We start from the raw sequence: 14,495 nt of genomic DNA on the forward strand, positions 1-14,495 counted from the left end.
GATCGCACACGCGCTGCGATTCTGGCAGGGCTGGGGTGGGAGGACGCAGTAAAGCTATTCGCCCGCAGTCGGAAAGGAAAGGCGAAACCTTCACGCTGATTGGTGGCGACGCGGGAGGCCGCGGCGGATGGACCGGACGCAGTGGGCGGGCGGGAACGTGAAGTTTCCGCGGTGCCTGATGGGGCTGTTCCGAGGCCCGAAGCTGTTGCCACAGGGAGACCACTCGTTACTGCTGCCGCCTTCTCTGCCGCCTCATGGCGGCCATCGGAGTTCACCTTGGCTGCACATCAGCCTGCGTGGCCGTCTATAAGGTGAGGCACTGAGGGAGCTGGGCTCCAGCCTGATGGCCCCCCAGTTCTCCGGGTGCGGGGCAGGTCCTTTGGTCTCTTGTGGGGTTGTGAGCAGCGTGTCGCCGGCCTAGGAATGTCTTGCGGAAAGACATTATAGCAGGGAATCTGGAGCTGAAGGACCGGGCGGACCCGGCCTGGTCCTCCGCAGCTCCTCCGAAAAGGCTGCTGCGCCCTGGCAGAGGTCGTGAGGACGCGGGCGCGCGGGGTCCGGGAACGTCCGGGCCGTAGGGGGCCTACAGGGGGGCGGTCCCGGAACGTCAGGGCCTCTGGAGGCCCAGAGGGATCTCGGGGACGTCGTGGGCACTGGAGGCTCGGAGTCGGGCGGGCCCGGGGACGTCAGGGCAGCAGGAGGCCTGGAGGGTCTCGGGGACTTGAGGGCCGCGGGAGGCCGGGAGAGGGGCGGTTCTGGGGACGTCAGGGCCTCAGGAGGCCGGGAGGGGTCTCGAGGACCTCGTGGGCGCTGGACGCCGGAAGAGGGGCGGTCCGGGGAAATGTCTGGGCAGCAGGGGGCCTGGGAGGTCTTGGGGATGTCAGAGCGGCAGGAGGCCCCGGAGGGAGATGGTCCCCGGGGACGGCAGGGCTGCTGCTGGCCGGGAGGTGGACCTGAACATCCCGACCCGGAGGTTTACAAAGGTTTGCCAGGAAGGGACCTGCTTGCTGGTCGAGATCTGGAACAGGAATTGATGATCCCGCGAAGCTCGTGAAGCGAGTTGGTGGTGCATGCTCTACTGACTTGACCTTTCTTCAATGAGGGGGCTTAACAAGGAATTGTAGTCCGCTTCTCATCAGTAGGGAGGTGGGAGGAACAATAATAATGAACTCCCCTGATATTAGTCTTGCATTTAAATGTCAAGTGATTTGGAAGGAAAAACCAAAGGGATTTAGTGTGCTACCTCATCATACGTAGAAAAAGGAAGAAAAATGTATTTGTCAGGAAAGAAAGGAAACTGGAAAGGGTGATATAATAAATCTTATTATTGTATACAGGAAAGTTATGTTTGATCCAATTATTGACTAGAGCAGATTGAAAAAATGAGGCAGTTGTTTGTGAAATGTTGACCTTATATAAAATCTAGGAAATTAATATTGGCAATTAAATCTGCAAGTTTAAAGTATTGATACAGTGATTTTTTTCCTACAGGTATGGCAATGTAAAACTGACACGCATATGTCTGATGAGACTCTTTGTGTGTATGTCCATGTGTCTCTGTCTGTGTGTCTATATCCACCCCCCAAAAAGATCTAATAGAGTTGTGTATTTTTTTTTCAGGATGGCCGGGCTGATGTGGTTGCAAATGATGCAGGTGACAGAGTTACTCCAGCTGTTGTTGCTTACACAGAAAATGAAGAGGTACTATTCCCCTCATGTTTGTATTTGGAAATAAGTAAAATTACATGCATTGTAATATGCTGTTCTTTTTCAGGTTGTTGGATTGGCAGCAAAACAGAGTAGAATAAGAAATATTTCAAATACAGTAATGAAAGTAAAGCAGATCCTTGGCAGAAGGTATGGAATAAAATAATACTTTTCCATATGGAAATAAAATGTGTTCATACATTCTCAGCATAATGTGATATGAAACTAGAAACATCAGTTTGATTTTTTGTTGCTTTTTATGATTGAATCATTTCAGAGATTATCCCAGTAGGCTCTTTCTTTTGATGATTAGTGTTGTGTTTTCTCAGGGATGGGATTCACTCAGATACTTGTTTTTTGCTCAGAGATCTGTTTTTACTGATAAATTCCAACATTTGTATAGTTGGGTAATGTTTCATTTAGAAGTGGTAATTTGGACTTTTCATCTTTTTACACGACAGAGGGAACTTGAAAGATTTTGTGGGAATTTGAAGTCTTTTCTGCACTGTAGCTGACTTTTGCAAAATTTGTTACAATTGGTCGTAATTTATATAGAAACTATTGATTTTCTTTCTCGGGTCCTTTTGTGACACTTTCTGGGGACTAACTTTTCCAGTTGGCTTACAAATTTAATCATTAGAGAAACAGCTTAATTAACATCTTAAGTAAGAATCAGGTTAATCATCTGTTGTATCTTTAATTAAAAGATTAAAGAGGCTTGCTTCTCCAGACTTCTGTCTCCTCAAATTATAGATTACCATAATAATTAGGGGTTTTCATTTTCACTGGAGTAGGAATACTTGATTCAGTGTTTTTAAATTTTCAAAGTGCTTTCACATCTATTATTTAATCCTCTCAAATCCCTAAAAGATTGGTAAGGCAGGTTTTATTCCTCCCCATTTGTAGATGAGAAAATCAAGACACACAGAAGTTATGGAATTGCTTGGTTAGTTAGGGAGGTGAGCTAGATAGGACTGCAGTTCAGGACTTCTAACTCTTAGCCCCAAGTTCATCTTCCCTTTCTGCTTTGTTCATTTGAGAAGTATAAAAGCCCCATGTTGATCTTGGGATTTGGGGGTTATAGATAAATCTAATATTTATTTCTTTTATACATACAGATATTTTTTGTTATCCCTTACCTATATTTAGTTATATTGAACTTGATTTATTTTTCTCCTTAGGGTATTTTGGACAGAATTTAAATTTTTGTGATGATAAATATACTCCCCTCTCCGTTTATGTGTTGACAAAACTGAGTATTGTATGTATTGAAAATAAATCAATTGGTGTCAAAATTTGCAGGTTATAAAATCTCTAAAAAGCTCTAGACGGCTTTGAAGCTATATTCACTAAAAGAAGCCGACAGTATGGATTTTTTTCAATTGAACTTTTTATTTTGAGATCATTGCAAATTTACATACTGTTGTAAGAAATAATACAGAGAGACCCAATGTATTACTGGATTTACCTCTTGGAAAACTAGAGTACAGTATCACAACCACGATACTGATATTGATACAGTCAAAATACAGAATATTTCTGTAGATCTAGTTCCTGGTGGCCCTGTTGGATTTTGCTATTTTAGGGCAGATGATCAGAGTAATGATATGGTTGTGTTCTGCCATACCATGCAAAATCTTTGTATTATCAGGAAGAAATTAAGCTTACTTTTCTGGCCCCAAAAGTTATCTTTTAACAAAGTGCCACGGTGACGGTCAGATGTAATATGTAACCACAACAGGCTGCTGAGGCCAAGGCTGGTAAAGGATGAGTGCTCTTCCAACCTGTTCCACCATGGTCTTGCTGGCACTTCTCTAGAGCGAACTGTCTCTTGGCCCAGGTATTCCCACCTTAGCCTACTTACAAGACAGTGGTGATTTTTACAGATAGACACGTTGTACCAGGTCTCAGCCTCAGAAGCACTCTCTCTTTTGTGGAGGAGTCAGTCCCCTTTTACCAAGGCAGTAATGTCCTTTAGAGCTCTTGGTCCAGTACCTGTCCTGGGCAAACCTTCACAGTTGGGCTTTCTCGGTCTTGGCCTCCTCCCTGTTTGCACCCTACTCACAGGTAGCACCACCTAACTTGCTGCCACAGTTATCCTTACGCCCTCCCTGTAACTCTCATTCCCCTATGGCCTTCCAGCCAGAAATGCGGTCCTTGGACCTGGCTTCTCAACAATTAGCCCTGAGAGGGAAGAATCGGCTGGCTCCTGGAAGTACACTGAGAGCACACAGAGCTTCCCCACACCTTCACCTTCACCTTGCAGCCCAGGAGCTTCCTGCAGCTAGCCTTCCTTCCCGGTCCACTATGGCCAGTTCCAATAGCAGTGCGGGCATCCGGTGGTCCCGGCAGGAGACGCGAACTCTTCTCTCCATACTAGGCGAGGCAGAGTATATCCAGCGCCTCCAGACTGTGCATCATAATGCGGATGTCTATCAGGCTGTGTCTAAGCGAATGCAGCAGGAAGGCTTCCGCCGCACCGAACGTCAGTGCCGCTCCAAGTTTAAAGTTCTGAAGGCGTTGTATTTAAAGGCGTACGTTGCCCATGCCACGAGTGTGGGTGATCCGCCGCACTGTCCGTTTTATGATACGTTGGATCAGCTTCTCCGAAATCAGATAGTGACTGACCCAGACAACTTAATGGAGGATGCTGCTTGGGCCAAGCACTGTGATCAGAACCTAGTGGCCTCTGACCCCCCAGGGGAGGAGGGCACCAGCCTTCTCAGAGCAAAAAGGACTCAGGCAGCAGATCATCAGCCTATCTTGAAAACAGTTAAGGAATCAGATGAGGATTGTCAACTGAGAATCAGTGACCAGATGCGAGAAACCAGTGACCTCGAGGACTCCTGGGATGAATCCTCGGGTGCAGGTAACTCCCAAGCATGTGAAGGATTGGGGTACCAGAGTCACTTGGTTCTAAACCGCAGTATATATTTGGATGGTGTTCTCTTCAACTTTGTCTCCATTTCTGACCCAGGCCCTCTGTTTTTTTAAGCCTTCTTGTAAGGTCAGGGGCTCCAGGTCTTCAAAAGCAATGACCCTAAGTATATAAGGTATTAGATTTTGAAATGTGGAAAAAGTACTCTTTAGAACCAGACTCATTTTGGCATTATTTATAGTGGGTGCATAGGAACGTGAGAATTGAGATTGGGTTGGCTGGCTATGTGGAAAGGGGTTCGAGAAGGCAGCGGGGAGGTTTGGAGGGAAGATAACGGTTGGCAGACGTGTCCAGACCAAGGCATTGAAATTTTCCCAACCCCTTGTGGAAAGAGGCCTTTCCAGGAACTACCACAGTGTTGTAATTGTCTCTCAGCTTCCACTGCTGGCTCCAAGCATTCCCTTCGCAGGAATGTCCTCTTTGCAACATTGTTGCTTTGTTTTTCAGGGTGCTCTCAAGGGACCCCCAGCTACAGCAGTTCCCACCACCTTTTCAGAGGTGCAGTTGCTCCCTGTCAGAGCAGCCCCATGACCAGACTGGGTGTGTCCAGTGAGCCCAGTCCCTGCGCCAGTACCAGCCGGAACACTCCTGGGGTGGCCTCCACACAGCGGCCTCCGGTCGTCTCCTCCAGAGTTCCTTTTGTTTCTGGTGGGGATAGGCCTTTGACCAGTGAGCCCCCTCCAAGGTGGGCGAGGCGAAGAAGGCGGTCAGTGGCCAGGACTATTGCAGCTGAGTTGGCAGAAAACAGGAGGTTGGCACGAGAACTTTCAAAGCGTGAGGAAGAAAAATTGGACAGGCTGATTGCTATTGGTGAGGAGGCCAGTGCTCAGCAAGACACTGCCAACGAGCTCCGCAGGGATGCCGTGATCGCAGTCAGACGCTTGGCAACGGCAGTGGAAGAGGCCACCGGTGCTTTTCAGCTAGGGCTTGAAAAATTGCTTCAGAGGTTAATTTCAAATACCAAAAGTTAGGAGTTGATTGCAAAAGAGTCTCTTTCCTAAAGTGGTAGAAGCCCAGGTCCAACACCTGCCTTTTGATACCTTGGCTCCTTTTACAGGTCCTTCGGGAAAAAGAGCGGATGAACCATTAATACGCAGGGTGGCAGGAAGATCCACGCTAGTTGCTTTCCCCAAGCTTCTCCACTAATTGAAAGACCTCTCGGATGTGTGAGGAGTGGTCTCCTAGGAAACAGATGGAGCCGAGTCCAGAGAGCTAGTTAGCTGTGGCTTTCCCTCTGACGTGAGGCAGTTTCGTTTACCTCTACATCAGTTTCCTCATCTGTAAAATGGGGGCTAGGTAATAACTCCTGACCTGCCTACCTCACAGGGTTGTTGTGAGGATCAAATGGCTAATAGATGTGAAAGAGTTTGAAAGTTTAAAAGCACTACACACTATATACATGTAAGTTATTAATGCATCTGACCTTGGCCGAGGTAAGGCTAGGGTGAGGCACATTAGTTGACAAGATACAGAATTACGGTGTATACCATGACCTCATTGCTTGAATCTTTACTGGTTTAACCTGACTGATTCTTGTAAGATCTTCATTTTTTAAATTCCTCTGTGTAGCTTATTAGGCTAATATAGATATATGTATTTGTACCTTTATCTCTTACGTTTTCACTGCTGTGTTTGTGACATACCTACTAGTAAGCACTCAGTGGTCAAACCATCATTCCCTCCGTTTTACTAGTTCTTAGTGTCTTATCACTATAAGGATATAATTCAGAATGGACAGGGAGCCACAGTTGTGTGTTACAATTCATATTGATAATCTCTAATGAGGTATTGGCTGTTTTATAAAACATTAAATGTAAGTAAATTCTTTGCATTCCATATCCTTTGGATCCCTTTATATGCATAATTACGTGTCTTTAGGTTGGGTATCATTTGAACAACACGTGGAAACAATTTAAATCTGTTTTCCAAATGCTTTTAGCTAATTTTCATTCTTTTCTGTTAGCCTTTTTTCTGTCTCACATGTTACAGAAAGCAAGCCCTGGAAAACTGTCCTTCTAGGGAGCTTTGCAAAATCACTTTTTCTCATACTGTGTAAACAGACGTTCACCTTGTTGATGGCATATGGTGGAAGAGGACAGCTTTGGGAACAATTGATGATGGTGTGGATAAAGACTACCTGCAGAGTTAACTGCTTTTAAGCACAAAGCCCTCAACAGACACATCCCCTTCCCTCCCAAAACATACATACTTCTCTAGGAGATACAAAGGTGTTGAACCATACTCCAGTTTACTTTAGAAGGAATGCAGTTACTGGCCATCATCAAACTAACTTAAAGCGTTTAAGTGGTTTAGTTAGTACTTTAAGGAGATACAAATAGGAGCCTTGGAATTTAAAAAAGCTTTCCTTCAGTCTACAGGCTAAGAATAAATAAATACACAAAACAAGTGTAGGCATGTTTGAAGAGATTTTGTTTTATATTTTGTAGGCTTGGGTGCTTACCTCAAAGCTGGCAATACAGATCCATAGAGAAATAGTCAAAACAATAGTGGGAATATGCCTGGAACCATGAACAGAGGGCAAGCAAGCAAGCTGTTCTGATGAGTGGGAGATGAATGTAGAAGGCGGCTGGTGTGGTAGAACACACTGGACTCCAGTTAGAACTGCGTTCTAACGCTGTTACAGTTTGTTACATCGGGCAGATGACTTGTCCTGTTTGTGCCTCAGTTTCTCTAAAAGGAGAGATTTGTACTAGATGACTTTTCTAGTACCTTCCAGTTCTAAAAAAAATTGTCATAAGTGGCATAACAAAAAAAGGCGAAGTGAAATTTTAATTGCTGTGTTTTCAACTACGGCCACATATTGTGTGTTTGAATTATTGGTAACAATTGTATTTTAAGGAAGCATTCTGTGATCCTAGTATTTATTAATATACTCAGCTTAAATAAGCATCACACATAGGACACAAGGAACATAGGTTCCTTGCTTTAAAGAAGCATATACCAAGGCAGTGAAATGGGTATATATCTATACATGTGCATTTTCTCAAATTATTTTATGCCTTTATATGGAGGGATGTGTGTAATTTATAACTGGATAACACTAATGTAGATATGTAGACTTTCTGGAAAAACAGGGCAGTACTTGAAGGAGAGTTAGGCCTGTACTATATTAATCTATTAATGGTAGCAAGGTACGTAGGCAGGGATTTATTTGAGATAAGAGAAGTGCTAAAGAACAAAAGTGGAGTAAAACTCGGAAGGTAGTATCATGAAAATCTTTTGGGCGAAATAACCTTCAGGTGAAAATAAAACTAAAGTGAAAATTCTTAATGAAATAAACAAAAAAAAGAGGCGAAATATTGTTAAGGGGAGGCCCCATGAGTGAGAACAAGCTCAGAAATCCTGCCTAAGCTCTAAGCTCTAGGCCCAGCCATTCGTATCTGCCCGTCTTTTGGCAGATCAATGTACCATTCTGTGACTCAGGTTCCTCACCCACAGAGGGAGAAACAAATCACCCTCCTACCTACCTCACAGGAATGTCGTGAGGGCCAATTGAACAGATGAATGTAAAAACACTTTCAGACACGGAAGGCGCCGTGTTGTGATGGTAATGGGGAAGAAGACCTTGGGGCACATTAGTGCTGCGTCTACCAGGTCCATGACGGTGCAAGAGACATTTAAGGAAGGACGAGGAAGAGAAAGTGGCGTTGCTTGTAGAGGTGGTGATACAGTGGTGGGATTAACACTCGGCCACCTAAAGACCATGATGTAAATGAGGTACTGTGTATGCCAACTTCCCACCGTCCTTTGTGTTTCTGTTAAGTGATTTAATCCTGGTGTGGACAAATAAAGTTTTCACTTGTATGTACTTGTGGGTCAGTCCGCTACTTTCTGGCGATATCCATGACCATGTGTTGTCACGTCCACGCTCTGCTTTCTTTTTCTTTACCAGCTAATCCCCAGGGTCTCGCCTGTATCTGGTTCTAAGAGCTTTCTGTGCTTCCTGTCCTCACATGAGAAGGACCCTCTTTGCAGGGCAGTTGAGAAGTAATTTTCCATTTCTAGAAGTTCTTTAAATTCCATAATATAGGCGTTCCTGGCAAATTACCTTGTCTAAGATAGCTCACAGATAGTTTGCAGGTAACAGGGTAAATTGTCCTGGTTGACTAAAATTCTCTTCTGAAGAAAACAGCTGTTAAGTGTCATGCTGAAATTACATTGGTGCAAAAAGATTACAATGGGTAGACTTCATCTTTTTTTCTTAAAATAGTTGTCCAGGATATAGTCTAAATACTGGATTATTGGATTTAGAGGAAGGAAGGGAGGGAGGACTGAGGTGAAAAGAATACCAGACTTCGTATTAAAGATCTGGATTCCAGTCCCTTCTGCCATGAATTAACCCTGTGACTTAGGGCAAGCTACTTACCTGTTTTCCTCTCTATCAATTTTTAGGTAATAGAGAAGTATGAGGGATCGTCAAGTGTTGTAGACAGATTTCTGAGCTGCATGAGTCCATCAGAAACCCCTTTTGTCTTCCTCTTGTTTACAGGTTAGGGTCCTCGGGTGTTCAGTAACTGCAGCAGATCATCCCTATTCATTTCCAACTCCTCTTACTAAAACTGATCCCTGGACGGAATAGCTATGCCTTGGAAGAAGGGTTAACTGGAAGGGTTTACTTTCATTTCTAGATGAAATTAAGCAAAGATGAGAGACTCCTATCACTGCTCAAAAGGGCAGAGTACTTAAGTCATTTACCTTCTTACTGGGAGGCAGTTGGTAAAGTGCAAACAGCAGAAGACTAACTAGAGAAGACCCCTTACTAGCTTAGAAGTCACTGATTCCCTAAGGACCTCTTTTCTCTAAAATAATACCTGCCGAATTAACCCCACTTAAGTGTTGTGAAGATCAAGTGAGGTAATAATAGGTAAGAACATTTTTGTAGTCTGCACAAATTGGTATTTTGAGCAACATTACACCCATTGTTACTTTTTTCATTTCCATACATGTTTATTTACTACTTAATTTGTATAGGACATTATAGATCTATGTACCTGCAGTATATTGCACCTTTCCATTTACAATGTGTACTTTTGCTCAATTTTTTTGACGTTGCATGTTGATTTTTCTTCAGAAGCCAAGAAACAAAGATGGTGCTAGGTGTTCTGGTTTGCCCTTACTTTGAAATATTTTCTTGCCCTTTTCACTCAGGGATTGGGTCTTCAAGATCATAGGTGAGAGAGTATGTGACATAAAATCACTGATATTATGAATTACCCCAAATGTATAGCATCTGTTAATAGCAAGATCAGAACAAATAAGATCTATTTACTTTTAGATGTAAAGATTAACACTTTAATAGAATCACTAACCATTATAAATACTATATCCATTTAATCCTATTCTCTATATCATGATTTGTTAATATTAGGTAGCTTAATAATTGCTTGTATTTTTATATTTGTTTAGTGGTATTGAAAAATATAATCTTTAAATATTACACATCAATACTGATTTTAATATTTATCTTTATCTTTATGGACAGCTCTGATGATCCACAGGCTCAGAAATACATCAAGGAAAGTAAATGTTTAGTGAGTATGGTTCTATTATTACCTCTCTATTACACAAAGTAATCGCCAAAGTCATAACCTATAATATTATTTTGAAATTTTGTATTTTTATTACAATTATTCCTCATCTAACACACTTAACAATTTCCTTGATAGGTCATTGAAAAAAATGGAAAGTTACGATACGAAGTAGATACCAGAGAAGGAACAAAGTTTGTTAACCCAGAAGATGTTGCCAGACTGATATTTAGTAAGATGAAAGGTATTGAGCAAAAGATCTTCTAAAGGTTGACCTTTAAAAAAAGTTAGAGGTGTTTCTTGATCTGGAGGGAAGCAGGGTGTTGGAACAGATGAAGACCTAATACTAGATCTGTCTGGGCTACTACCCAGCCATGTGACCTTGATCAACTGACTTCCTTCCCCGACTTTGGTTGTCTTAGAAGTAACATTATGGGGGGGGCGAGGTTAGCATTTTCATAGCTTCTTAAAATGAAGTGACCAAATAAGCTTGGTGAAGAATGAACATTTTATCTCAAGATTTAGCTCAACATATAGATTAACAATGCTCCTCGAACAGTTATTTAGGCAGATGAAGCAGGTCTGGCTTACCACCACTTCTGACGAAGGCTCGAAGCTGAGTGGCATGCTGTGGAACAGTTTGGAAAATTCTGGAGTAGAGTATTTATAAGGCTCACTTCAGCTCTGGAATTATGTTATAAATTTTTGGGATGGAAGGCAGCTTTTTAATGTGTTGAACTAATACGCTGCTTGTCTTCACACTCATGGATTAGCAGCTCATTCTTAATGGAACCAGGCTAATTTGGGAGATAGTTGCGATTTTGAAGCCTAACAGGCTTTTTGGAAAGTACCTAGTTCCATGTCCACAAACTTCCAAAACCACAGAAAGTTCTGCACGATTTAAGAGAGCGAGGGAAGAAAATGAGTGGGGTGGGCAATCAGGTGAATTGGAAAATCTTTACAGTGAGAAGGTCTTTGGCACAAATTAGTAAACTGCAAAGTGTCGTGATTTTTTTTTTGTCATTGGAATTTATTTTTATATTTTTTTATACACAGAAACAGCACATTCTGTACTGGGCTCAGATGCAAATGATGTAGTTATTACTGTTCCATTTGATTTTGGAGAAAAGCAAAAAAATGCTCTTGGGTAAGTTTATCTTATTTACTTAAAGGAAATATAGATTTCATATCATAATGTAGTCAAAGGTAAAATTGTATTTGAAAATACCTTTGGCGATAAAATTGTATTTATAAACAGATGATTGTAGTTACATATATAAATACTATGGTAGAAGGTCTAGTAATGATCATTAATATTTCCTGTCTTTTATGAAATGCCAAAAGAACATAAAATTAGATGTACCTTATTAATTGTTTCAACTGGAAATGTTTTTAATTACCAGGTTAAGTGGTTTACGTGGAAATTATATAAAAATACACAGTTTTTTGCAATGAAAATATTTGCAATAATTTCTTCACCTTAGATCTTTACATCTAAGTTGGGGGGGCACCTGGGTAGCTCAGTCAGTTAAATATCTGCCTTTGGCTCAGGTCATGATCCCGAGGTCCTAGGATTGAGCGCCACATTGGGCTCCCTGTTCCGCAAGGAATTTGCTTCTCCCTGTCCCGCTGCTCCTTTTGCTTACTCTCTCTCTGTGTCCAAAAAAAAAAAAAATCTTAAAAAAAAAGAAAAGTTGGGTTTAGTTTTTAGTTTTTATGGGTCATTATTCAGGTATAATTGGCAACCATGCATGCCTTTGCCTTGAGGATAGAGTCTCATGTGGGACTTCGGCAAGCATCTGAGTTGCTTCTGGGATAAATAATTGCATTATTTACTTAAACTTGTGGAATGTTAAAACTGTGACCCCAAGGGCACCTGGGTGGCTCAGTGGGTTAAGCCTCTACCTTCGGCTCAGGTCATGATCTCAGGGTCCTGGGATCGAGTCCCGCATCGGGCTCTCTGCTCAGCAGGGAGCCTGTTCCCTCTCTCTCTCTCTGCCTGCCTCTCCGTCTACTTGTGATTTCTCTCTGTCAAATAAATAAATAAAATCTTTAAAAAAAAAAAAAAACTGTGACCCCAAGTTAAAGAAACTGGAGAGTTCCAAAATGTATTATAAATTTGTTTATTAATTTATGTATCTTTATTAAGTTATAATTAATTACATTATTAAATTTGTTTAATATTAATCTCTAAAGTTTATAAGCAAGGGCATTTTTGAGAGCTTTCCTTTTCCTTCATATATGCACACTTTATTTTCTTTGTTAAGAAAATATTTCAACATGTTGTATTGATGAACATGTTGATATTAAATTTATTGAATGCAAATCATCCACAGGGAAGCAGCCAGAGCTGCTGGGTTTAATGTTTTGCGGTTAATCCATGAACCATCTGCAGCTCTTTTGGCTTATGGAATTGGACAAGACTGCCCCACTGGAAAAAGGTAAAAACCGTATTTGCAGCTTTAAAGTTTTCAGTGCAGAAAATATTTTAGTTTACTATATTTATATCAGTAGGGATTATTATATAAAAAGGTCCTGAAACTGCATTGAAGCTTTTCAAATAGATGAGAAAGACGTCCTAGGAGAGCTGAGAAAGGACATAACGAGAGGGAAGACTGAGCTTTCCTATCCTTTTCTTATCACTCATGTTATCTTTATTGGAGAAAGATTTGAAATTTACAAGCCCGACCAAATTCTAGCTCAGGCTAGGGCACTGTTAATTTTTCTATCAATTCCAATTATTGAACATGTTTAGAAACAGTACTTTTACATACATTTTTCATGGCAGGAGATGGGGAGAGTCCAGCATAGGATTTGAGATGTCTTTTAGTAATAAAATAGTAAGACATACTCTTAATTTAGTTGTCAAAACTTATCTTAATAGAACGGACATGGGTACCTTTAGGGGCGGAGATTAATACAGATGTGCCAATTTTCCCTCGTTGTTTGACCTTACTCCTATTTCACAGCTAGAAAAACATATGTTTAAATCCGTAGGAAAACAGTTTTAGGTGAACTAGATAATCCTAGAATATCGGAAGTTAGCTTGTGGTTTTATGTATGTTTGATTTTTATAGAACATGTTACTATAGTAGTTACTTGGTCAATATTAGCACATAAAATTTCTATATTTAATTCTCTTATGACTTGTAATTGCAAACTCTGCTTGGAAAGGTTAGTATCTTGCACTGTATGTTAATTATACTGGAATTTTTAAAAAAAAGTATCTTGAACTCTGGTTACTCAGAAAAATCAAATTTTAATAGTACAACAAAGTAAAAATGAACTTTGACTTTGAATCAGAAGATATGGGTAATGGGTTCTAGGTTTAATTCAGCACTAAGTGATGACCATGGACAACTCAGTTGACTCGTGTGAGATTTTCAGTTTTCTTATTATGATTAGGGATTAAACTAAGTTAACTTCTAATGTCCAACCTACTTTAAAACGGTGTGATTCTCTCATAACTTACTCATGTTATTTTTCTTTTAAGCAATATTTTGGTTTTTAAACTTGGGGGAACATCCTTATCTGTCAGTATCATGGAAGTGAACAGTGGAATATACCGTGTTCTTTCAACGAACACTGATGATAACATTGGAGGTACACATTTCACAGAAACCTTAGCACAGTACCTAGCTTCGGAGTTTCAGAGGTGAGTATTAATGGACTTGATGGTGGGTTTTTTTGTTGTTTTTTTGTTGTTGTTGTTAAGACTTTATCTATTTGACAGATAGATATCACAAGTAGGCAGAGAGGCAGGCAGAAAGAGACAGAGAAGCAAGCTCCCTGCTGAGCAGAGAGCCTGATGCGGGACTCGATCCCAGGATCATGACCTGATCCGAAGGCAGAGGTTTTAACCCACTGAGCCACCCAGGTGCCCTTGATGATGTTTTGATTGAAGTTTCTCTTCAGGGTTTTTGTTTTGTTGTTTTGTTTTGTTTTGTTTTGTTTTGTTTTAAATTGCACTGCTTCGAAGGAGGATCTATTTTTTGTTTTTATTTTCCAGTGCTTTGGCTATTTTCATGTCGCTGTTATCCTGTGCTCTCCCAGCATTTACAGGGAAGCAGAGGCCAAGTTGCGCAGCACAGTGTGCTGACTTTTCACTTAGTGCAAGGGCCCACCAGATATTGAACGGTGTGAACTTGGGTCTCCAAGTTCAAATTCTTAATTCCTCAGGTGCTGCTGTTATGTCTAGATAAAGGAGGGTACAGGCACTGAGGGCTCACTACCTTCTAAACAAATTTGAAAAGGTTAGAGCTGATAAAGATTACATTACGTTATGGTCACATCCTAGTGAA

At 41.4% G+C, this 14,495-nt stretch overlaps 2 protein-coding genes across 3 annotated transcripts in view; both read left to right on the forward strand.

Annotated features, from left to right (window-relative positions):
- Positions 1-125: 125 nt before the first annotated feature.
- HSPA14 (heat shock protein family A (Hsp70) member 14) overlaps positions 126-14,495 on the forward strand; it is a 39,409-nt gene continuing 25,039 nt past the window's right edge. Inside the window, exons 1-8 of one of the 2 annotated variants that reach the window (XR_006603356.1) lie at positions 126-311; positions 1,621-1,701; positions 1,775-1,857; positions 10,149-10,197; positions 10,333-10,438; positions 11,251-11,341; positions 12,531-12,635; positions 13,688-13,849. Coding sequence is in view for 1 of the 2 variants with exons in the window: in XM_045069179.1 (XP_044925114.1) it covers positions 255-311; positions 1,621-1,701; positions 1,775-1,857; positions 10,149-10,197; positions 10,333-10,438; positions 11,251-11,341; positions 12,531-12,635; positions 13,688-13,849 (734 nt within the window). In the remaining variant the exon portion in view is untranslated. The remainder of the gene's footprint in view (positions 312-1,620; positions 1,702-1,774; positions 1,858-10,148; positions 10,198-10,332; positions 10,439-11,250; positions 11,342-12,530; positions 12,636-13,687; positions 13,850-14,495) is intronic. The other variant, XM_045069179.1, reaches the window with a different exon arrangement.
- On the forward strand, positions 3,895-8,474 carry LOC106003946 (zinc finger and SCAN domain-containing protein 20). The gene is made up of 2 exons (XM_013047026.2): positions 3,895-4,576; positions 5,093-8,474. Exons 1-2 carry the CDS (start codon positions 4,015-4,017, stop codon positions 5,614-5,616), a joined length of 1,086 nt encoding a protein of 361 aa, XP_012902480.1. The 5' UTR covers positions 3,895-4,014; the 3' UTR covers positions 5,617-8,474.

This window comes from Mustela putorius, unplaced genomic scaffold (assembly GCF_011764305.1).
Source record: "Mustela putorius furo isolate JIRA1106 unplaced genomic scaffold, ASM1176430v1.1 tig00003913_pilon_pilon_pilon, whole genome shotgun sequence".
Classification (NCBI taxonomy): Eukaryota; Metazoa; Chordata; class Mammalia; order Carnivora; family Mustelidae; genus Mustela; species Mustela putorius.